Raw genomic sequence first — 24,104 nt, 5'->3', positions numbered from 1 at the left:
TCGTTACCTCAGCAGACTTAAGAGGCTGCTTAACAAAGCACTAGTGATTCCAATGTAAGGATCATCTATTTATTTAATTTCAGTGAGGATGGGAGAGGGAGATAGAAACATTAATGAGAGAGAATCAATGATTGGCTGCCTCCTGCACGCCCCCTACTGGGGATCGAGCCCACAACCCGGGCACATGCCCTTGACCACAATCGAACCCGGGACCCTTCAGTCCACCGGCTGATGGTCTATCCAGAGCCAAACTGGCTAGGGCCGTGGTCGGCAAACTGCGGCTCGCGAGCCACATGTGGCTTTTTGGCCCCTTGAGTGTGGCTCTTCCACAAAATGCCACGTGCGGGCACGCGTAGCGTACAGTGCGATTGAAACTTCGTGGCCCACGCGCAGAAGTCGGTTTTCGGCCTGGGCGAGTCTATTTTGGAGTAGTACTGTTGATATTTGGCTCTGTTGCCTAATGAGTTTGCCAACCACTGGTAGGGCAGAGATCATCTTTTATGTGAAAATCAATAAGCAACATTTTACACTGTTTTCCATCAATACACAGCCCTTACACATGCAGAGTAGAAACTCTGGCCAAACACCCTCCCCCCACCCCGCTCCTTAAGGAGGGGCAGAGGATACTCGGCCGCTGACCTCCCTCACTTCCTGCCACCCACCAGCCTTAGACCAGCTTGGCACTCGCAGAGCTGGGTGCTGGTGGCCCAGGCCACTCTCCCTGTCAGCTGTGTCTCACTCTCCCAATCCCTCCTCTAAGAAGCCCTGTCTGGAGAAGAGAAACAGGAAGAGTTAAGGTTCTAGCAGGATCCATTCATGTCAAGTCAGGTTGGGGTCCTGCCCATCTTCTCTTTACCATGTGATTTCGGGTGGCAAGGGAAAACGGAACAGTCAGAAATGCAGTAACATTTTACAAAGAATAAATTTATTTCCAAATCCTGAATTATAACCAAATTACAATTCCCTCTAGGTCTGTTTTGCGGCTTTACACAAGAATTTTAAAAAACATAGTCAATGGCCATGTCATTTATACACCAAGCGTCCTGGGGACAGTTTATTTGGACACGACGGGTCCAGCCACCTCTCGCAGCTTCTCGCTGCTCTGCAGCCCAGAGCTGCACCGAGAAACTCCTTCCGCCCTGGCAGAGCCTTGCCCTTGGCAGGAGCTTCCCTCAGGCCACGATGCACAGATGAAAGCACATAGATGAAAGGGTGTTGTCAGCAGGCCCGCGTGCTCCAGCCACTCAATCTCTGGCTCCATCCCTGCAGGGACAGCCTCAGCTCATAGCCCAAAGCGGGCTGGCGTGCGGCGAGGAGTCATGGGCTCCCCTTGCTCTTTCCGACCTGGAGTGTAGATCTTTGTAGCCCTGGAGCACAGAGGGGGTTAGGGATCACACTGCTGCTCACTCCACCCAGGAGACATAGCAGGACGTGGAGCCGGAGGCCTTGCTGTTTCTAACTGGCGTGTGAGCAGGCTTCAGGCCGAGGGTCTTCTCCCTGGCACACTGCCACTCCCCCTGCCTTCCCCATTTGTGAGTGGGAGCAGAATAGGACACCACCTCGTCCGATGCCCATTAAGGAATGTTGTAAGATAGATTACTTAATTACTCCTCTCACATCCCTAGGTGAGCTGTGGATTGAGTGGCAGCCTTCCATCCACTCACCAGGCTACCACTCCAGCTGTGTCTTAGACTCGGCTGGTCTTTGTCCCCATAGGTTTCCTATGAATTGGAGTATCTCTGTGGTTCATGGCAGGAAGGGAGGGCCTTGGGGGTGGCTCGGACCACATCTAGTCGTTTATGCCAATAAGATGATTTAGGACTGGGGGCCACCAGGCCAGAAAAGCCAACCATGTAATTAGAGGGCTGAGCTTTGAGCCCAGCCTCTGAGGATAGGCGGGGGGCTGAGACTGAGTCAACCACATGGCTGCTGATTCAATCCATGTGCCTATGTATGAAACCCTGAGAAACTGGGCTTCCCTGTTGGCAATGCTCGGCGTGTACTGTCACACACCAATGTGCCGGGAGGGTAAGGCAGCCCTGAGGACTCAGAACCTTCCAGACCTCATGCTATACATGCCTCCCTTTAGCTGGTTCCAATTTGTATCCTTTTGCTGTAATAAAACTTCCCTGAATTCTGTGTTATTCTAGCAAATTATGTCTGAGGGAGTCTGCGGGGATCCCTCAATCTGTAACAAGTTGGTCACAGGTGAGGGGTGACCCTGGGTATCCATCCCCCAGCTTGCAGCTGGTGTCTGAAGTGAAGGTAGTCTTGCCAAACACTGTGCCCTTCCTGGGAAGGCTGACTGAACTCCAGCACCAGCACAGACGCACAGTCCAAGGCGCTCCTCCCCTCACCAGTGTTTTCCAAACCCTGCTTGTCAGCAAAGCTGTGAGACCTACCCTGCTGCTCCAACCCACCGCTGGCCCCAAAAGAACATGACAGACAAGGATCGGGGTTGCTGATCAGCACCACCCCTATGTCAGGAACGCCTCCATGTCTCCACACATGACCACTATCAACTTCTGTCCCCCACTCACCTCTACACATTTAACTTTTCTTAAATTGTGACCCTGTTTCAGGACCTAGCCAGTCCGTCCAGCTGGTCCCTGGGACTTCCAGGGGGCTCCCTCCCAGCCAGGGTCCCAAGTCAAAGCTCACTTGACACTGCCCAGGGGGCTGCGTTTCTCCTGCTCCTGCCGCCGGGCTCGCAGCTGCTCCTCAGCCAGCGCCATCTCCTCCTCCATGGCAGAGGCTTCCTCTTTGGCCCGCCGGCGGTTCTCCTAGAGAAGGGAGAGGTACTGGGAGCCACTGGGGACTGGCGAGTAAGAAAGACTCTTCTGTCCCATCTCCCTGCTGCAAGCCAGGTGCTGTGTAGACCACACAGCTCCCAGAGGGGGCGCCCCGTGGCTGCCTGCCTCCGCACCAAGGCCAGAGCCTGCTTCTCTCTCTGATTCAAGATAGACACTGGACGATGCAGTCCTAACCCGGTTCAGTCATGCCTCAGCACTCCATTCAGTAAGGACTTGTATTTTCTTATGACGCTCATGGCTATGCTAGGAAGCACAGGGAAGACATTACATCTGGCTGAAACACTCGGACGTAAGGAAGATATGTGCAGGCCCCATGTGGGCCGGACCACACTGAGAAGGGGAAGCAGAAGCCCCACAGCATTCCGCAACCCTAAGTATGGATCTAGGTGGTGGCCATCAGTGACACTAAGACTGCGCGGAGATGGAGTTAGAATGGAGGGCTCAAGTGGAACCTCCAGGCGAGCTCAGCAGCATCGTAAGTGGGAGCACCAGGCTGACAGGACTAAACCAAGTGCACAGCACCACGTGCATTTGTGCATCCTTGCTGATCAGCTGACCCTGAATCTAATCAAGGCTTTAGATTACTAGTTCACAGAAGGTACATGGAATAGAGGCACTCATTCAACACCTTAAAGAACCAGTCAGCCCAATACAGAATATGGAACATTCTACAAGATGAATGACCTAGTTTCTCCAATAAATCAAAAAGGGGACAGAGCCTTCTCTAGAATAAAAGACTTAATACAAATAACAACAAGTTCCAATGTTTGGATCCTAATTCAAGCAAATTCATTATAAAACAATCTTTGAGATAAAAGAGGAAATCTGAGTAAGGACTAGAGACTTAGATGGCACTTAAGACCTAGATGATTAATGCTGTTGAGTAATACTGGCATGGAAGTTACATTTTAATTTTTAAAAGTCCTTTTAAAGATACAAAGTTCAGGTATTTATGGATGAAAAAACATGTTGTCTGAGATATGCTTTCAGATCTTCCAGGAAAAAGTAAAGAGGGGGGATCAGACAGTGATGTGTCTTCAATACCAGGCTGAGGGGAAATGGATCCCAGAGGCAAACAGAACCTTCATGAAAAGCACAGGAACCTTACCTGCCGAGACTTTCCTGCCTGTTTCACGCTGTAGAACATGGGGCCCAGCTCCGCCAGCCACTCTCCGTCCACAGCGGTCACGCACTGCATGTACTCCTGCAGGCAGAGCGCCACAAAGTGGTGGTCACAGAGGGCCAAGGCTGCAGCTGTCCCTCCCAGGGTGGCTCCACAGTTAGGAGCTATGTGGGAAGGGCCTAACCCCCAGCCCTCTGAGGCTGAAATAGGCAAGGAAAAGCCTCAGACACGTGACTGTTAACCCCTTCTCCCACCAAAATTTCTCCATGCTTAAGAAAACGCTGCCTAGTGTCCAAGAGAGAAGGCCCAGACCCTCAAAACATTCTGATGACGACACCACGGGGGTTGCTTGTCCCAGGCAGTAAGCAGGAAACATTCCTGCAGGCACAGCCAAGACCACTGTAACTTAGAGGTTAACTCTGTGCAAGTTTCCCCAAACCCTCACCTGAAAACCATCCTCAACTCCCCTCAAAGCAAGGCCTCAAGCCTCCCAAAGTCAAAGCTCATCCCAGAAGGCAGTGAAGGGGCCTGGCCTAGCCAGGTGGGCCTACGTCATGCAAGCCGCCTTGGAAAACTCACCTTGGTGGTCATGACCAGCTCGTGATACACTATGTAGTCTGGGGTGTAGCCCATTCCAAAGAGGGAGCTGGTGGGGTGCAGGTGGCAGGGCATCCCTGTCCGAATGTTCACGTACTCCCCGATTCCCTAGGAAGAGACAACAGGTGCCACATCAGGAAGACGCTGCTCATCTGGGCAGCGAACCTGTCCCTTTAATAAGACCTCGACACAGGCTGGTGGGGAGGCCCAGATCTGCAGGATTGCAGAGTGAGAAGCAGCACTTTCCCGGCACAAATATCAGGCCAGGAAGGGGCCACAGCTCCACCGGGCTCACCTTGAGCTTGGCCGCCTGGTGGAAATAGGCAGCACAGATGCACTTCCTGACGATGTCCCAGTCGGTGCCACAGGAGGCCAGACTCATCCTCTGCTGCACCATGATGTCCTTCAGCTGAGCCCGCACCTCCCGGACCTAGAGCAGGACACAGGTGGGCACGGATGAAGCCCCCTTCCCATGCCTTCCACCCCTCAATCCAACATCCCGAGTATCCGGGTCAGTGCCCCACCTTCCGCATGGCCTTGGCATGGATGAAATGATCGTTACACCAGATGGTCGAGTAATTATTGTTCTTCCACTGAAGGTAAACATTCAGGTAGGTCAAATGGTCACTCTCGGGGACAGCAAACTTCTCCCGGATTTGATCGCTCTCCTCCTCTCGGCCCTAGGAAGGAGCAGGGGCCTCTGAGCACAGGGGAGCCCAGGTCCCCGAGCAGAGGCTGGAGCTTCTCACACTCTCACCTACCCGCACACAACTCCACACACATGCACAGAGTGCTCTAACAGTACGAGGAAGAAGGTGGTTTACAATGCAACATTCATCCTTATGGTGAGAGTTTAGGAGCAACCATTCTAGAAGACAAAAAGTGCTCCTGCTAATTTTCAAACCATCCTTTCCCCTCACCTTGACCCCAACTTGCTTAACTGAAAACAGCAAAATCATTATTTAGAAACCATGACTCCTATCCCTGCATTCCATTTTTTCAATATTTAATGCTCATCCAAGGATATGTTTACTGATTTTAGAAAAAGAGGATGTGAGAGAGAGACTGAGAGAGAGAGAGAGGGAGAGAGAGAGAGGTAACCTCCTGTGCCCGGACCAGGTATCAAACCCACAACCAAGGTATGTGCCCCGACTAGGAATAAAAACCACACCTTTTGGTGTATGGGGCGATGCTCCAACTAACTGAGCCACCCAGCCAGGGCTCCATTCCATTTTAATAACAGAGAGAGAAACTACTGTCCTCTCTAATCCTTCTCGAGCCCATAACTCCCCTGAGGCTTCTGGGAAGAAAGGAGAGCTAGCCACGATCTCCGCACCTTGGGCCTGTAGAAGATGGCTGGGACCGAGAGCATGGAGACAATGAGCAGGATCTCAGAGCTGCAGCCCATGTCACAGGATACAATGAGCATCTTGGACAGGGCTGGGTCCAGCGGGAACTCCACCATCAGCCGCCCAGTTGAGGTCAGACCCCCTAGGAGAGAGGAGCAAATCCAGATGTTCAATGAACACAGGTGCAGAGGCAAAGAACCCAGGCCCCAGCACCCAGGAGGCCCTGCCGGGCTCCCGGGGCCGCAGACCTGTGTTGTCCAGGGCTCCAAGGATCCAGAGCTGATACATGGAGTTGAGCATGTTGTCCTCCGGGGGCGGGTCCATGAAGTGGAACTGCAGCAGGTCCTGCACCCCCAGGGACTTGAGCAGCAACACCACGTTGGCCAGGTTGGTCCTCTGGATCTCGGGCACCGTGGTGGTCAGGAGCTCATTCTTGTAGGCGCTCTGGGTGTAGAGCCTGCAAGGAGAAGACCCAGTGCCACTGCACCTACCAGCACACTGGGCACTGCGCCCTCCAGCATGCCTGGCCGCCGACGCAGTAGTGATGCTCCCTCAGCTTCCACTGTATGCACACCCCGAACAGACAGACAGAGGCAGCCACAGGCAGGAGAATGTCTCCTTTCTTCCCCGCCTCTCCCCACTTTCTCTTTGAATTGTGAATGTCCACCTATTCAAAACTCAGCCTGGCCAGCTTACTCTTCTGCTAGTGTCCTATATGCTTGTTTCATTTCTGGAACCAAAGAGCCTGGAACTAGAATTATCGCTGGGTTTTATTTTCTTCATACTTTTCTGTATTTTCCAAATTTCTATAGTAAATACATTATTTCTGAAAATTGGGACCAAAAAAAAGAAAAGTTGGAGATGTAAAAATGAACCAATGGTGTGTGTAATTTGCTCAGATTTATCCTCTAAGGGAAAACATGTCGTAACTATTGGTCTTCTACTGCAAGCATATTCAATATCGGTCTGCCTGAAACCCCAAACTGCTGAGACCCCAGAGCTGCCTGGAAAGCTACTGCTTCCACTCAGCAGTGAGTGGTGAGAGGACCAACATCAGTCCCCATCCTCTGCTGGATCACAGTCCAAACCCGCCCACCCCGGCCCGGCCCCTCACGCAATCCCAGCGCCGCCCCGGAAAGCAGGCTGGCACAGGGCTCCTACCTGAAACACTGACCTGGGCCCGTCCTGCCAGCTCGCCCTGACCTCTGGTTGGCGTTGGCCTGGCTGATGGGGTAGATCTGCAGAGCATCCATGCCAATCCTGGGGTTGAAGACCTAGGAGCAGCAGCAAAGAGCTGATTAAGGTCAGAATAAGGGGGGAAAGGAAAAGGGAGGCAGCCTTGAGACAAAGACATCCCTGGTTGTTACATACTGCAGAGCAGTGTCTCAGCAACACAGGCGGGATTAAATGAATCAAGCACACAGAAGTTCAGAACTCAGCAAATGTTAGTCTCTCAAACCAACACCACCTTCATGTGACTCCTTCACTGGGGAGCGGAGGACCCAGAGCCTGCTTCCCTCCCCGACTAGGCTTTGGGTGAGGCCCCAGGGCCCCGGCGTCTGTGTCTTCTCTTACCTTTAATTTGCAATAACCCGAATCAATAACAAACATGATGCCGTCGACAGTCAAAGATGTCTCAGCAATGTTGGTGGCCACGATACACTTCCGAACACCATCTGGAGCCTACAGCCGGGCAAGGATGTACGGGGAGGGAAAGCTGTAGACCTTCAGGTAGCAAAGAGCCCCCCGAACCCGAGGAAGCAGCATGTCCCACCCCTGCCAGAACAGTAACTCCTACTCTCTCGTGCCCTCCTTTGTGAGAACCCAAGAGGACCCAAAGGTGAGGGCCCAGGACAGACGTTCTTGCTGCCGCACCTTCTGGAAGATTTTGGCCTGGAGGTCGGAAGGCAGCTGGGAGTAGATGGGCAGCACAGCCAAGGCGGGCGCATTCTCCAGTTCCTCCAGATGTTCCACAATCTGGTCTGAGGTCACCTGAGGTCACAGTGACCATGAGACACTGTATGCGCACACACAGGATACACCGGTTCATCACGGTCATGTCAAGGCACCCACCTCTATGTCCTCCTGGCCAGGCATGAAGATGAGGATGTCCCCAGGGGCCCCTGACAGGTGCACCTGCAAGGACTGCTTCACTGCGGCCTCCACATAATCCTCCTGCGGGGTCTGCAACACCAGCCAGGGACACCGTCAGAGGAAAGTGTCGAGGGAAATGCAGGCCAGGCACCTCTCTGGGGACCAGTGGCCCAGTCACTAGTCTAGGGCTAGAGACGGCAGACTTTCAGGGTTGCCACACCTGCAGAGGAGCTTGACTAACCCCAGGGGCCCCACACCTGTGCTCCAAAGAAACAATAAAACAAAACATACCCAAAGCTCAGTCCTTTGGCTCTGAGCCCTGCAGCTGCAGCTGCCCCACAGGCCTCACGGTACCCACAACCTTTCCCAATTCAGTATCCTATCCTGCGCCCTCCAACTTCTCATCAGAGCTCAGGGTCAGTTCAAAAAAAGGCCTCAGTACCTTGCTGAAGAGGATGTCAACAGGGAAGGTACGGCCAGGGATGTGGAAGATGGGAACGTTCCCAAAAAAGGCAGCAAATTTCTCTGCATCCATAGTGGCCGATGTGACAATGAGCTTCAGGTCTGAGCGCCGAGCCACCACCTAAGAGAAGGGTCCGTCAGAGGCTTCCCCACAGGTTTGGGACCCTTGGCTTCCATCCTCCAGTCTCATCAACAAACATTATTCCCAAATGAAACAGAGCGAAGCCGATGAACTGGCACATAGATGCACAACAATCCTAAAGACTGAACCCATGGAGCCACAGCCAAGAGGACGTGAGTCACTCCGCTGAGCAAGAACAGAATAAACTCCAACAGCAGGTCTGAGTGCAGCAACCAAGGGCCTTGGGACACTCTGGCCTGAGAGACCCCCAGCCCACCCGAAGCGCCCCGATCACTACTTACTGACAGTGCGCCAGTCAAAGCCCCATGGATGCAACCCCCAGCCCTCACCTCCCGGAGCAGCCCGAAGAGCACATCAGTGTTGAGGGAGCGCTCGTGCGCCTCATCCATGATGATGGCACTATAGTGATCCAGGTCTGCTTCCCGGAGGGACTCTCGGAGCAGGATCCCGTCAGTCATGTATTTGATCAAGGTGTTTTCTGAAGTGCAATCTTCAAAGCGGATGGCATAACCCACCTGGAGGTCAGGGAGAGATGGCTCAGAAGCTCTGGTACAGCTCACCATTGTCACACCCCGTGCTGGGTCCAGGCCATAGCAGATCAGCTCAAGTAGACGGGAACTACCGGGCAATGTCTACAGCTCGGCCCTCACCCACTCACCTCCTCACCAAGGTTTCCGCCCATCTCTTCACTGACTCTCTTGGCCACCGACATGGCCGCCACACGCCGGGGCTGGGTGCATCCAATCATCCCGTAGTCCGTGTAACCGTCTTCATGCAAGTACTGGGTCAGCTGAGTGGTCTTACCACTCCCCGTCTCCCCAACCACAATCACGATGCTGTTATCTCTGCCAGGGAGAGAAGGCAAAGGGCAAGTCAGCCAGAGTGGAGACCACATCCAAGCCTCCACGAAGATGCTGCCAGCTACTGTCCAATTCCGGCCAGCCGAGAAGCACGCTGCTTAGAGAGGAGGCTTCCCCTGGGGAAACAGAGATACCCCTGAAATGCCTAAAAGATGGTGAGGTTTAAACAAGCGAACAATAGCAAAACAATGCCATCTTGCTTGCTTTCCCTTCTCCATCAGATGTAATGCCCGAAAGGAAAAGAACTACCAAGTACACTCAGGCGCCAAGGAGACACCAATTCAGGGCTGGAGTTCCCAGCCCCGGGCAGTTACCTGATAATAGTGAGCAGTTCCTGCTGCACAGCGAAGATGGGCAGGTACTGCCTCTGCTCCAGAATTGACTTCTTTTTGGCGAATTCACTGCTGGCCTCGCTCTTTTTCTTCATGTGATCCGCAAACTTCTGTTCTGTCCTGAGAACACACGGCAGCCTAAGCACCCTGCACGATTTCCCACCTGTTCCTTCCTGACCGGGTTCCTGCCCTTCTTCCTACGCCCAAGAATGAGGGCTGCTTCAACAAGACCTAATAAACCTTCAAGACACTGGAGCAGCCAGCGGGTCGAGATGCTTTCGCCTCCTCCCGCCTAAGGGAGCAGACTGCTGTGGGAGAGTCCGTCATCCACAACACACCCACGCCCCCGGTCAAACAGCTAAATGCTCAGAGGAGTTACAGACTGGCAGGTGGGCAAAGCCTCTGCTCTGAAAATGAGCTCAGCCAGAAGAGGAGCTGAAATGACAAGTCATGACCTTACACAGAACACCTGGGGCAAGTTCAGCTCGACCCTGAGGGGCTAAAAGGAGGAGTCATGGCTGCAGAGGCATGACCGAGGCCAGACCTCCCACCTCCTCTCGATAGGATGGCGCAGTCTGTAAGGCTTCATTTCCAAACAGTCAACCTAATATTTACCCACTTCTCCTAAAAGCCTCAAATATCTGACACATGCACACATCCCACCACTCAAAAGCACTATGTCATTTCCCCAAGACTCCACAGCAAAAAGAAACCAGCCCATGCTACATGAGTCCACACAATCTCCCCCACCTCCTCCCAAGACTTTTCCTTTGTCAGACCTACTCCACGCTCTGAAAAGCTTCCTACTTCTAATTCCCAGGCACTCCTGGTCAGCTAACAATTAACCTTTAAGGGATTAAATTTTCTAGAAACTAACAAAGGCTGGTCAATAGTATCAACTTCTTGCCCTGGATGGTGTGGCTCAGTTGGAGTATCACCTCATACACTGAAAGGTTTCATGTTCAATCCCTGGTCAGGGCACATACGAAGGTTGCATACAGGAGGCAACCGATCGATGTCTGTCTGTCTGTCTGTCTGTCTCTCTCTCTCTCTCCCTTCCTCTAAAATCAATTTTAAAAAATAGTACCGACTTCTCATTTAGGACATTTCTCACAAGGGTACAGCGAATTATTAATTCAGATGACAGTTCCATAGGACTTCAGAGTGTTCAAAGGACCAGCTTCACAAGACACATGTGAGTCCAGCCGCCTCCCTAATGTGGGAATCCTAACAAGCACTTACCCAACATTGCCTTGGATACCTCTGTGAACGGGGAAGTCACTACCTGATAAGACAACCCTTTCTATTTTTAAACCTCTGTTAAAAATAGTTCTTCCTTATGTTGACCTGAAATCTAAGGGGGCAAAGCCCACTTTCTCCCACCCAACACCTGAGAGGCACTTTAGCAGAGTGGCTCAGAGTGGGCTCGTAAGCTAGACTGCCTGGGTCTGGTCCTCCCTCTACCATTTATCAGCTGGGTGACCTCAAACAAGTTACTTAACCTCCCTGGGCCTCGCTATCCTCACATGCAACAGGAATAACAGCACCTATCCCATGGGATTCGGGTGGGAATTCAGCGAGCAAGTAACTGAGGCGTTTAACGCTGCCTGGCCCGGAGGAAGCTCCTGCAGTAGCAGCAGCAAAGGAAGAACATCTAGGGGAGCTGAAGATGGTAGAAAAGAAAGACCAGGAGGAAGGGCCCGGAAGAGACCAGAAGACTCGTCACCTTCTGATTCACGAGCCCGAATCTTATCAGTTCCAATGCAAGTGCCCTTGAGGGCCCGTCTTTGGAGATAGCCCACTGCTAGCCGAGACCCCTACCTGTAGTCCACTTTACCATCTTCCGTTAGCGGTTTATCCGGTTCTTCCTCTTTTTTAACGCCCATTATATCTCCCAGTTTGGTTCCAGCCAGTTCCCAGTGTTTGTGTTGAGCCTGAAAAAGACACGGAAAGTAAGTCTGTACCATCCTGTGATGCGACTGTGTTCAGGAAACCAATCCCACGGCACAGGCTTCCTCTAGCAGCCAGTGCTAATTCCCACGCGGCATTGCATCTCCAGCCTTAGGCTCCCAAAGCACCCGGCCCAGTGGTCGTCCCAGCTAAGGTCCTGGTGGAGGGACGTAATGCCCTCCGCCAAGGACTGGTTCTTGCTCTGTGAGCGTCCTTTAACTTCCAAAAGGAACACTACCTATGAGCTCTAATATGACTTTAAAAATGAAAAGAATATGCAGACTCCCCAGCCCCAGAAGACAAGCCAACCTTCTTGCGCTCCTTTTGCTCCCTGTGCTTCCGCACTGTTTGACTGCCTTTCCGAGCAATGATGGCCAGGTCGGAAGTGGCATCCTTGACGGGAATCACAGGCTCTGGCTGCAGAGAGTTGAGGGAAAGAGAAATTCCCACTGATCATCAACCTCAACAAGAAGGTCCATTTCCCAACAGCCCCAGTAAATGAAAGGGGTGGCTCCCCTACTGTGATGGGGCGTACTTTCCCCTTCCCTTCCTTTCTGAGCTTGCTTGTCTCGGGCCACAGAGGAGCCTCACCTGCTTGGTGAAGACGATGCGCCCGTCCAGGAAGGGCGGCACCAGGTTGTGCACCATCAGATGCACCTTGGCTGCGCTATCCTCTTCGAAGTCCTCATCCACCTCCAGCCGGTGGACCACCCCGCTGGTGAGCATGCGGTTGGTCTCCCAGCGTTCGTTATCCTGTAAGAACACAGTGGGAGGCCACACTCACAATGAAACCAAAGGTGGTTCTGAAAGGTCACCAGGCAAGTGCATGTAAGAAGTCCTGACAGAGGGCCCTGGGGCCGCAGCGAAGTCACAGGCCTCTCTACCCTGCAGCTCCTTAGACAGAAGAGTCGCTGATCCCAAGTCACCTGCAGTCCTTTTTCCAAGAAGCGGCACTGTCTATCTCAGCCAGAACCTCTACCTGGACACACAAATGGTGACTGGCCCCAGCCCCATTCAGTGACTCAAAGAACACAGACCACAGAGCCAAGCCCCACCCTACCAGTTCCCATCAACAGCACCCTCAAGGAAGTACTGCAAAGAGAGAAGCTTTAAGTTGGGGTTTTTTTTAAGCTACTGTAAAGTTCCACACACTCCCCTCCTCCACCTTTAGAGAGTTCAGCTGCTCCTGGCACTTCGGCTGTAGGGACACTAGCTGTGCTGCCATCACCCGCACATGACCCGCTGCTGCTCCCACATGCCCCACTCCAGCTGAACCTGCCCCCAGCGCTACAGGCAGCAGCATCACCTCATTGATCTGTCTCCGCTGAGCCGAAATGCGCTTCTGCTTCTGTTTATGCAGGTGCTGCTCCCGCCTCCTCACGTAGTCCTCGGAGGAGTAGGCCAGGGGATTGTGGAACTCGTCGTATCCCTCATCCATCATGTACCAATCCCGGTCGGCTTGCTGCAGTGCAGGAGACAAACCACAGGGAACAGGAAACAGATCATGTTTATGCACAAGACATGGCCAGAAGGGGAGGATGTTTGGTAAGAAGTCACTGGTGCGGTGAGCAGGCCTGTGAGAGGTGCAGGTCACCCCACTCTGAAATGAGCCTCTACAGGAGACCACAGTGACCAACTATATATGTAAGACTTCCTATGGCACCTCATCATGTCAGCACTTCTCAGATTCACCACATGGTGGCACCAACACGTAACTAGAGAAGGTGGGACCTGCCTTAGGTGAGAAGTTTCACTGGGAGCCTCTGGAGAGAGTCCAGGGCTTCGGGACTGAACAAGGCTCAGCTTCCCTGAGACTATCATCAAAGTCCAATTCCACTAGAGTGTCACTCGTGGCCCCTGTGCTCTGACACATCCTGTCACCCATTCCCCGATGGATGGCCATCATCCCTCACTCCGTCCCTCAAAGATAAAAAGTTTTTACCCTCTGGTCATCCTCCCACTGCTGCCGCTCCTCTTCTGTGTCAAATGAAATCCCTTCTTCTCCATCCTCACGTCTCGCTAAAGGAGAACACGCAGCAGGTCAGACCCCACAACCCCAGCTTATCCCCAGGGGCCACCAACAGATCTACAAGGTGCACAGCTCCTGAGGCACAGCCTTGCTCAGCCTGACCAGCGGGAGTGACCCTACTTCCTACCGCCTACTCCCACCGGCCTTACCTCGGCCCCTGGACAGACGCGGGGTGGACCCTAGGTGTCTTCTGTCATCGGCCCACTCGTTGTACTTGTAGGATGGGGTTGGCAAGGGTGTGTCATCCGAGTACTTGCTCCTCACAGACCTGGGAAACAGTATAACCAGCATCACTGACCAGTCACTAGGCTGAGACATGTCCCTGGGCTGCCACCTGCTCTCCCAGCCCAGAGTCCTTTGCCCTCATCCCATCCACCTATGCCACCCACCCAGAGAAACTAGGCTGCTCTGCCCAGAACATCACCTATCCCGATCTCGACTGGACAGCCGGTGGCTCCGTTCAGAATCCCGATAGGAGGGTGTTGGGGAGGGCGATTCCCACTGGGAGCGCCGTGAGGAGCCATAGCCACCGTCCTCTTCCTCCCAGGTAGACCTTGACGGGGTGGCTGCGTCTGGGCACAAAAGACACATCCAAAGGAAAATGTAAATTAACCAGGACATGGCTCTAGAACAGCCGTGGGCAAACTACGGCCCGCGGGCCGGATCCAGCCCGTTTGAAATGAATAAAACTATTGAAAAAAAAGACCGTACCCTTTTATGTAATGATGTTTACTTTGAATTTATATTACTTCACACAAACACTCCAACCATGCTTTTGTTCCGGCCCTCCGGTCCAGTTTAAGAACCCACTGTGGCCCTCGAGTCAAAAAGTTTGCCCACCCCTGCTCTAGAACTATTCGCTAAAAGGCAGATTCCCAAATTTATTTTACTATTTGTGAACTTTGTACCTATTTGTAATGGATAAGATGGTTCTGACAGTTTTTAAAGATAACTGCGTTTTGCCCTGGCTGGTTTGACTCAGTGGATAGAGCATCATCCTGTGGACTAAAGGGTCCCGGGTTCGATTCTGGTCAAGGGCACATGGCCGGGTTGCGGGCTCGATCCCCAGTGGGAGGCGTGCAGGAGGCAGCCAATCAATGATTCTCATCATTGATATTTCTATCTCCCTCTCCCTCTCCCTTCCTCTCTGAAATCAATAAAAACACTTTTAAAAAAAGATATCTGCGTTTTAACAGTTCAGTTTTCATCTGTGTTTGTAACATTTCAAGGAATTTCCTATTTGTCTCTGCAAACATAACCCTTTAAATGTAATTATTTTAATGGCTCCTTCTGCTCTCCAGCTCCTATTCTTTCCTGCCATTTGGGAAAGTGGCCATTCAGTAAGCCACCCCTCACCTTAAAGCATATCCATCTTCACAGAGAGGTCCAGGGTCTTCCCACCCAACTCAGAATCAGAGTCCTAGAATTCATGATGGAATCAGGAATTCTCTGCCCACAGCAGTTCCACTGAGAAGGGGAGTTGCTCATCCTGCCTTTTATACGCCTGACCCCTCACAAACCACCACCAGCAACAGCTCAGTCTACCTTTAGGTCGGTGTCTCGGGCTCTCTGGTTCATTTCTCCTGCTGCGCTCTGACCCTCCATCCCGTTCCGATCTGCTGCTGTGCCGGCTTCTATCCCGCTCATCTGTCAAGAGTCACACGCAGAGCTTAGGAAACATGTGTCCCATCCCAACTTCCACCCGTCTTCACCCTCAGGAAAGGACAGGCCTTCCCACTCACTCACAGGTACAACCTGAACTGCTCTATCCATGGGCTCCTGACACTCACATGTCCCCATTCTTTCAAGGGGAAAAACAGTTACTGGCTAGAAAGTTTCAAACTCACAGTAACAGTTACCTTCCTGTAAGAATTCAGAAGAGGATAGTTACAAGTCTATAGTGAGTAGCTGCTTAAGAGTTACAAGTCTATAAGGTATAAAACTTAAACACTACTGAGCAAGGCCAGCACTGGACTATGTCTAGCTTTGCTCCATAGCACCGTCCTTTCTCTGTCATTAGCACTATTGTCAACTCTGGTTTCTCAAACATACTACTCATTATCACCTTTATCACCAAGTTGCATAATAAAAAGAAGACCACACATTCAAACACAGCAGCTATGTTGCAAGTAACCGTTCTTAAACTGCCTGCTATTCCCAATCCCAACAGGGTCAAAACCAATCAGAATGACATTATGCAAATAGGGCTTCGTAATTTAATGGGCCTTATAAACACTCCTGCAACAGGAAAGATGCTGGCATGTTCATTCAAATACTTAATGGGCTATGGGACCTATGCTGGGCACCCTACCTCTGTCTCTCTTGCGGTCACCATCTCGATCCCGTGATCTCTCCTTCCGATCCTTCTCTTCTTTGGACGAGGCATAGACACCATGTTCCCGGCGCTCCCGCTCTCTCTGCCGACTACGTTCCCAAAACTCTTCGCTCACACCACCGGGGTGGGATGGAGTCTCTACCCGAGCAGAGCGATAATGTCTGAAACAGGGAGGGCAACAGGTAAAGAAAAGCCTTGCCCGCCTCTGGCTGTGCCCAACGAGTGACCTGTCCTTTTCCCCTTCATCCCCTGGTACTGCAGGCTTCCATACGGCAACAACCCAAAGCATTTCTAACCACCACCATATCCTTTAAATGTCCCCCACAAATCTGAAGAATGTACCATTTCCTACCTGCCCTCAATATTATAAAATCAAATAAATCCAAGAAAACTGAGAGATAAATGTGGGACATTATTTCCTGGCCTCCATTTTCATTCCCTATGGGTCAACCCATCCTAAAGCCTTTACCTGTCTTTCCGGCTACCTCGACCAGACTGGTCACTGCCGTCCTCCTCAGCATCCCTCTGGTCATCCTTGCTCTCTTCCCAGTCCTTGTAGGAAGAGACTTTGGATTTCTTCTTGTCCTCCCCATCGTCTTTCTCCTCTCGCTCCCTCCGTTTCAGGGAGGCCAACAAGTCCAGTCCCAGCAATGAAGGGCGGGGAGCAGGGGCCTTAAAGACATGCTGCTCACTGGCTGCACTTTTGGTCTTGCAAATAAGACCGCCAACCTGAGAGTCCCCATCGGTGCCTTCCAATCTATGGATCGAGGTGTCTTCACTGGTGTCCTCCATGATAGGTTCTGGGATTTCTCTAGAAGGAAAACAAGCCATTTGGCAAAGGACATAAGAGGGGAAAGGCTTAGCTCTGCTGTATCCTAAGATAGCTGTAGTCATAGGTATATTTAAGACCAGGATTTCTTAGTACCTCTTGCTAAGATCCTTCCATCAAGTCATTGACAATCTCAAAAGATCACCCTACTCCCACCTCAACACACATAAGAAATATACACACATTCACCCCAAATACCAGGATCCAAGACAGCATCCTCGGGCCTCATGATGGCACACTTATTAGAGCATGATGACATCTATAAAGGGAGTGTCGGGGATTTGAAGTCAGAAACTCAAGCAGGTATGAAGTCAGAAACCTCAGTGGGAACCCAGGCTCCTGATTATTTTCTACCTGTATGAGTGTAAGCAAATAATCTTTGCTTAGGCATAATTTCTACATCTATAAAATGGAAATACTTTTTGCTCTAATCCATGGACTTCTTGTGAAAATCAAACAAAAGAGAATATGTGAAAGCTCTCTGTAACTATAAAGAGTTACATAAATGCAATTGTTACATTATATTCTTTGCTGTGCTCCTATGCTGGGTCCCTTGCCATTTTTTTTTTTTACATGAGTTCTTCTACCTCTCCCTCCCTTTAAACTCACAGAGACTGCAGAGATATTGGGGTACAAGGCTACCATCTATGTGATCCATACTTTACTAGCTTTTTTTGGACCAGTTGTATATAGAACTCAAAATCTGTTTAAAAATCATCTATGTTCATCAAAAACATTGATGAGAAACACTAGGTTAGAAAATGGGTGTTTCTGAAGAGTACTTATTTAGGTGGCTGTGAGATTTCCTGGTACTCCACTTCTAATCAATTCCTCTTTCCCTTCCATTATACACCATCCACTTGTGAACATACACCAATTCTGAGCCCTCATTCCAACAAGTCAGTGAAGCAAAGGAAGTGTCAAGGAGTGGTGTACCACCAGAATCCAGAATGATTTGCACAGCTCCAATTAACGTGCACAGTTCTATGGAGGAATACAGTCAAACAGACTAGACACATAATATGGACACAGAAACAAGAGCTACGTTTTGAAAAATGTCATCAGGGGCCTGGCCTTGTAGGAAGTTTCCTCAGTGGTTAGAGCATCGGCCAGCCAACTGAAGGGTCATGGGTTTGATTCCCGATCAAAGGTCAAGGGCCAAAGGCACATATCTGAGTTGTGGGTTCAGTCGCGCCCCAATTGGAGCATGTGCAGGAGACAGCCAATCGATATGTCTCACATCAATGTGTGTCTCTCGTTCTCTCTCCCTCCCTCCCTCCCTCCTCCTACCTCCCTTTCTCCCACCCTTCCTTCCTTCCACTTTCTGAAAATCAATGGTGAAAAAATATCCTCAGATGACGATTAGCAAAGAAAAAGAAAGAAAGAAAGGAAAATGTCGAGTAGGAGAAGGAGAAGCTGCATGTTGTTGACATCTGAATATACCCGTGAGAAAATCTAAGCAAGAAGGTGGAGCCGTACAGGCTGTGCTCGGAAGTCGTCTAACCTAGAAAACATTGGAATGCCATTCCCCTGCCATTCTACGCAGGAGAAAGAGCCCTGACTTGTCTGTCTTGCTGATGCTGTACTCAATGCCTAGCAAAACACACATTCGATGAATAAATGGATTAATGAGTTTAAACTGATTAAAGGGAAACCGGAAGTGAGCCATTTGGAGAGAAAGCAAGAGAAGATACCAGCGGCACTAGACAAGGTGTCCGACAGCAAAACTTAATTCGCTGCTGAGATGAATAAACAAGGAGCTAAGGGGCTGGGTTCTGGAGAAGGATTAATGACAAAGAGGCCACATGAGGTAGGAGGGGGCAAATAGCAATGGAAGAAAGAAACTGGATTTACTCATTGAACAATTATTCATTCAGTACCTCCCCTGAGCCCATCGCTGTTCTGGGAAACAGGGACAGAGCAGAGAACCAACCAGACGAAAACCCCCGCCCTCCTGGGGTTAACATTCTAGCAGAGGAGATGGCCTAGAGATACAATGTGTCAGCGAAGGGGAAGGCACAAGGGCTCAGACGTCCGTGTGGGAGCGGGCTAATGCCGAGGCCCAAGGAGGGCGACCCGGGAAGCATCCCTGGCCGCAGAGGCCGCCCCGGGTCCGAGCAGAACAGAGAGAAAAGCCCGGCCAGGCAGGACCCGCGCGGGTAAGACCAGCCAAGTGACAGGGACCACACTTCCCAAGCCCGGGCCCGACCTGAGCGAAGGACAGACACCCGCCGCCTGGAGCAGCCATGATCGGCGAAGGGCAGGTCCGGAAGGAAGAAGGGACACTCACCTCACCAAGCCCGACTCTCGGGAGGTTCTGTCCCGGATCCCGGGGCGCCGGCGCCGCCAGCCCTCGCTCAGATCGCCTTAGAGAACCAAAACCTGCAACTTGAACGCCGCCATTATTGTCCCATAATACCTTGTGCGGCCCCTTCTATCCGTCCAAAGAGACCATAGAGAGCGACCCGGAAAATGCCGGTTCCTGGCTCCAGGCCCGGGACATAACGCGACCAGGCCCTCAAGACTAGAATGCCCTCCTCTGGGCCTCTGACCAGAGACACTTCCGAGTCTCGCCGCGACCAACCGCACCGGCCGGAGAGGCGAGGCCCCGCCTCTAGCCCGAGCGGGTGGGAGGGGAACAGGAAAGAGGCCGGGCATGTCTAGTAAGGGCGGAAGTGACTCCACGGCTTCCGGTCAGAGCCGGTCAAGTAGACAGCGACTGGAACCACCGGTTTCTTGGGCTACGCTGGTTCATCTACTGCGCCAGTGCGTTTTCCTCTTCCGTTTCCGTTTCCTGAAGTGGACCGCCCATGGTTGCTAGGCAACAGCCCCGGGTGGCTTTGCCTTAGGGTCCGTGAGCGCTTCCGGCCGAAGAAAGGAGCCGCCGGCGTCCTGACCTGGGAAAAGAGGCCGCGTCGCCGCCGGCATTCCTGAAGGTGGAGGGAGGAAACTTGTACAAAGTAAGTGTCGTCTTCCCTACCACGGACATCGTTAAAGTTTAACCAGGGACCCCTGTGTTTTTCAAGAGTGAACTGTATTTTCCACGCCCGGCGGGGAATCCGGGTATCCGGCGGCCGACTTAAGTTGTACGCGAAGTTTCGACCGCGCGGGCCGGAGGCGCCGCACCCCGGCCTCGTTCCAGGGTCAGCCGTGCGGACTGTTTTGGGAGGAGAAAGACGCGCTCTCGACGTAAAGAAAGCTCCCCTGTCTGTCCGCTCGCGGCGGTCGCCGCTGGTGGCGCGGGGGGTATTCCTTCCCACTTACTTGTGTTGGTAAGTTCGTGTGATGGTGAGGTTTTGTACCGAGGCTGTGGAGTGTGGTATCGCACTGTCTCGTAACTCTTTTCTTTATCATGAGAACTTCGCAGTGTCTGCGATGTGCATCTCTAACACAGCACGTGGTGACTTTCACGGTACATTGCAGAACTGTACTGTCTTTTCTTTCGCCAGCCCCCTGTTAAGTTGCCATGTAAGCTAGTTCCAGGTTTTTGCCACTGTAAGTGGGATGCGTATCCTTTGCGTGTACATCTTTGTGCGCATGTCTGTTTCCCAAGCGCCGATTCTCAGACTGGAATGGTTGGTCCGGGAGCGCTTCCGCTTTCTCTCAAGGAGCGTGTCGCCTCTGCGCTCCGGCGGGGACTGTGAGTGCCTGCCCTTCATTCACACGCTTTCCATGTTTGTGTAATCTTTACCAATTTAAATGGCTTTTTAAAAATATATCTTTTAATTTGCTTTCCTTTGCGCTTACTGTAGTATATTTATGGTTCAGCTGTTGTTGTTCTTTTGTGACCTCTCTTTTGGCATCCTTTGCTGTGGGCATTTTCTTAGGTTATTATCTCAGTTTCTCTCTCCTTCCAACATTTATCCAGTTTCCCCGCCCCCCCCCCCCTTTGACAGCTCTGCCCGCCCCCTCTCTTCCTCCTCTTTATCAGTAACATACAGGAGTTGCTGTTTGCTTAAATTCTAGCGGTGGGACAGGTTCATCTTCTCTTTGACGTTCCCTTTCATCAGTAATTTGTTCTACCGCTCACATTTGATGAAGTCCCTCCTGGCCGTCAGCTTCCCTGTTTAGAACAATTTCATTTCCTATATGAAGTTTTATTAATTCATATCTTAAAATGTGGCTTGTCACACACACACACACACAAATAAACAGAAAAAGAAAGCCTCCCTTCTCGTAGCATCAGCCAACTTTGGAACTGAATTTAAAATATCAAGTATATCAGTGGGTCTCGTGGGTGGATGCAGAAATAAAGCTCCTTGACCCAAGAGTTTCTTGATCATAAAAACAGGAATTTATTGTATGTAGTAGAAGGAACACTAAAGTACAGATGTGGTGGCCTGGCTTCCAGTCCTAATTTTTGTAGCTAGAAGTGTAACTATAAGCAAACTAGTATGTAAAATGAGGGGGTTGGACTAGGCAGAAGGAGAGCAGTAGCTGAATCCCCTAACTGCAGGCTGACCACCTACACAGCTGCCTTCTCCACCACACAATTCCCGTCACTACTCCCTTCCATGACTCCTCCAGGTGTAGGGGTGGGAACAGCACCCCGCTGTTACTCACCCCAGAGTATAGCACTGGACCCTATTCTTTTCCTATATCCTGCCTTCCTGGAAGTCCCCCAATTGCCAAATTTGAGGGTGTCATCTTTTTTTCGCATGAAATACTGACTGGCTGAAAGACTAATTGGAGAGTAAAGGAAGGAGGAAGCAGGAATGCCCATTGGTATTTCTAGTGAATGCGTAATAAAACTCTGGAAGGTACATGAGAAGCTAATGGAAGTAGCTACCTGGTGTGTGGGGAGAAATGGGGCAGCGGGACTAGGCCAGTTGAGGGGAGGGTGAGGGAGGGAGGGAGATTTTTCACCATTTCTATATTGTTGCTTTTTAACTGGTAGACTTATTTGTCACCAGATTGTGCATTGGTTGTGTTCCTTTTACTTTTCTGATTCTGTGTTGTGATACTGTGTTCCTCTGGGGAAAAAACATGCATACAGTGTCTCCCCAAGAAATGTAACGCTGTAATAGTGTTACACTATAACAGCTGATGGCTCAACTTTGAAAATGAAGTGTATTGTAACTGCCTTTATAATTATTCCAAGTGTGTGTACATTTTGGGGGACCTATATATTACCTACTCCAAAAATTAATTTTTTTAAAAATGAGGACTCATGCCCTTAATCTGCCTTTAAACATCGCAACTTTATTTCAGGACTGACAGTGAGGGATTCATTGGATTATTTCAAGATGAGCTTTCTGTTGCCCAAGCTGACTAGCAAAAAAGAAGTCGACGAGGCAATAAAGAGCACTGCAGAGAAGGTGTTGGTTCTCAGGTTTGGGAGAGACGAGGATCCTGTCTGTCTGCAACTAGATGACATTGTAAGTAAATATTTAAAATAAAAAATTTTTAATCTATACATTCTTACTTCAACATCTGCCAAGTGCATGCAGGAACGCAGGCAGGGTCTGGGTTAGAGCTGTTCAGTTGTTAGTATGCTTTCATAAGAGCCGAACCCCTAAACCTGTGATTGTGCCGAATCTGTGCTGGATGTCCTTCCCCTCTAGCAGCTGTCCAAGCTCCACTTCACCAACAAGGCAGTGAAAGACCCGAAACATTATGAGCAAGCATCTGTGAACATTATCTCACAACACTGGCTTCTTTACGACTACTGTTCCCAAGGGGAGAAATGAATGCCAGAGAGGTCAAGTGACGTCCCACAGGCACAGAACCACGAAATTGCAGAGCTGGGGTTTGAACTCTGTTTTCTCTGCCTGCAAATCTGCTTTACTAGTGTGCTGCTCCAGCGTGCGCCCGATGATGATCTCTGACTTCACAACCCGTCTTCACACTCCGGTGAATAGGAAGGGCAGTTTGGGACAGAATAGGTTTATTCTTGTGTCTGTTTATTATGGAGAGGGACTCACTCCAGAACTAAGACCTCTGTTCTATTGCTGATGTCACTGTTGTGTCACTATTATGTTTATTATGGAGAGAGACCTACCCCTCTATTTCTATTGCTGACATCACTCTATGGATGGAGTGTAAGAATCCTCATTATCGCGATTAAATATGAGTATGTGATGTGTTACTCTATGGGGTAAGGGCAGAGGATTATACCTCAGCTGTAGGGAGGAAGGACTACCCCTGGAGGTCAAGAGCACAGACTCTGAAGCCAAGCTCCCTCCGTTCAAATCCACACCTGACTACCTACTAGCTGTGTGTCCAGGGGCAGATTACCTCCCTGGGCCTCGGTTTCCTCGCCTATGAAATGGGGACTGTTAGAGTGCGTACCTCATAGGAGTGTTGTAGGATTAAATGAGTTAAAAGTGGAAAGCAGTTAGGGTAGCACATAATAATGCCATGTAAGTGTGTGCTTTTTTTATATATAATTATCATTTATGTGGAGATTATAAGGAAAAACCTTTGGGGGGAATTGTGATGTCTGTAGTACATATTTATGAGTTGTTCTGTTTTTGCTTTAAGTGAGCATGGGTTTTATAAATCCATAAAAAGTTCATAAAAACTTTACAATCAAAGTAGAACAAAAATGAAGGAATATACTCACATAATTTATCCAGGGCCCTCTGATAACTCTGCCAATAGTGATTCAGACTGAATGATAAAGTTACACTGTCTAATGTGGAATTCAAGCAGGCTGGATTCTTGGCCCAGGAATTTTTTTAAACAGAATATTCTATTAAAACATTTTGTAGCAGAAACATTGGTTTCATGTTGCAACCTACATCTCTCTCCTCATTTGCAGCTTTCTAAGACCTCTTCTGACTTGAGTAAAATGGCTACTATATATCTGGTGGATGTGGACCAAACTCCAGTCTATACACACTATTTCGACATCAGTTATATTCCATCTACTGTGTTTTTCTTCAATGGGCAGCATATGAAAGTGGATTATGGGTAAGTTAGGCTGACATGAAGCTATAACAGTCTAAAAGTTTCCTTTTCAGCAGTTTCGGTAACTTACCTATTTGCTTGCAGTGTTGGCTAGGTGAGTCTTTTATTGATACTGTCTCCTCAACAGATACTCTCTCTAATTTTTTTATGAGCAGCTTGGTGCAAAATGAGTATTCTGGCATGACTGGCAAATTTTAATTTCCTACTTAAGTATGAAAGAATAGTACATCTGTGAAGCACTAATCATCCTTCAGCCTAGAAAATATCAAACCATTTT

At 50.4% G+C, this 24,104-nt stretch overlaps 2 protein-coding genes across 6 annotated transcripts in view; one reads left to right on the top strand and one right to left on the bottom strand.

The window, feature by feature from the left end:
• Positions 1-903: 903 nt before the first annotated feature.
• DHX38 (DEAH-box helicase 38) lies at positions 904-19,476 on the bottom strand. Of its 2 annotated transcripts, none has more exons than XM_059667574.1 (27): positions 19,335-19,476; positions 16,556-16,897; positions 16,063-16,247; positions 15,297-15,398; positions 14,176-14,323; positions 13,901-14,019; positions 13,665-13,741; positions 13,029-13,184; positions 12,314-12,475; positions 12,032-12,139; positions 11,594-11,706; positions 9,755-9,892; positions 9,239-9,425; positions 8,910-9,095; positions 8,419-8,559; positions 7,956-8,066; positions 7,758-7,874; positions 7,458-7,565; positions 7,044-7,156; positions 6,131-6,339; positions 5,870-6,024; positions 5,058-5,213; positions 4,829-4,963; positions 4,516-4,641; positions 3,922-4,017; positions 2,662-2,783; positions 904-1,367 (listed from the first exon to the last, which is right to left on the bottom strand). In XM_059667574.1, exons 2-27 carry the CDS (start codon positions 16,876-16,878, stop codon positions 1,283-1,285), a joined length of 3,678 nt encoding a protein of 1,225 aa, XP_059523557.1. In that variant the 5' UTR covers positions 16,879-16,897; positions 19,335-19,476; the 3' UTR covers positions 904-1,282. The 2 variants fall into 2 exon arrangements, with proteins under 2 accessions (XP_059523557.1, XP_059523556.1); XM_059667573.1 differs by having other exon boundaries at positions 19,206-19,449.
• Positions 19,477-19,523: 47 nt separating this feature from the next.
• TXNL4B (thioredoxin like 4B) overlaps positions 19,524-24,104 on the top strand; it is a 35,566-nt gene continuing 30,985 nt past the window's right edge. For all 4 annotated transcript variants that reach the window (XM_059667589.1, XM_059667588.1, XM_059667587.1 and 1 more), the window contains exons 1-3: positions 19,524-19,879; positions 22,127-22,293; positions 23,679-23,830. In XM_059667589.1, coding sequence (XP_059523572.1) covers positions 22,162-22,293; positions 23,679-23,830 — 284 coding nt within the window. In that variant the 5' untranslated portion in view covers positions 19,524-19,879; positions 22,127-22,161. The remainder of the gene's footprint in view (positions 19,880-22,126; positions 22,294-23,678; positions 23,831-24,104) is intronic.

Source organism: Myotis daubentonii, chromosome 15 (genome assembly GCF_963259705.1).
Source record: "Myotis daubentonii chromosome 15, mMyoDau2.1, whole genome shotgun sequence".
NCBI lineage: Eukaryota > Metazoa > Chordata > Mammalia > Chiroptera > Vespertilionidae > Myotis > Myotis daubentonii.
The sequence above is the reverse complement of the archived record's forward strand: the minus strand, read 5'-3'. Positions and strand labels throughout refer to the sequence as shown.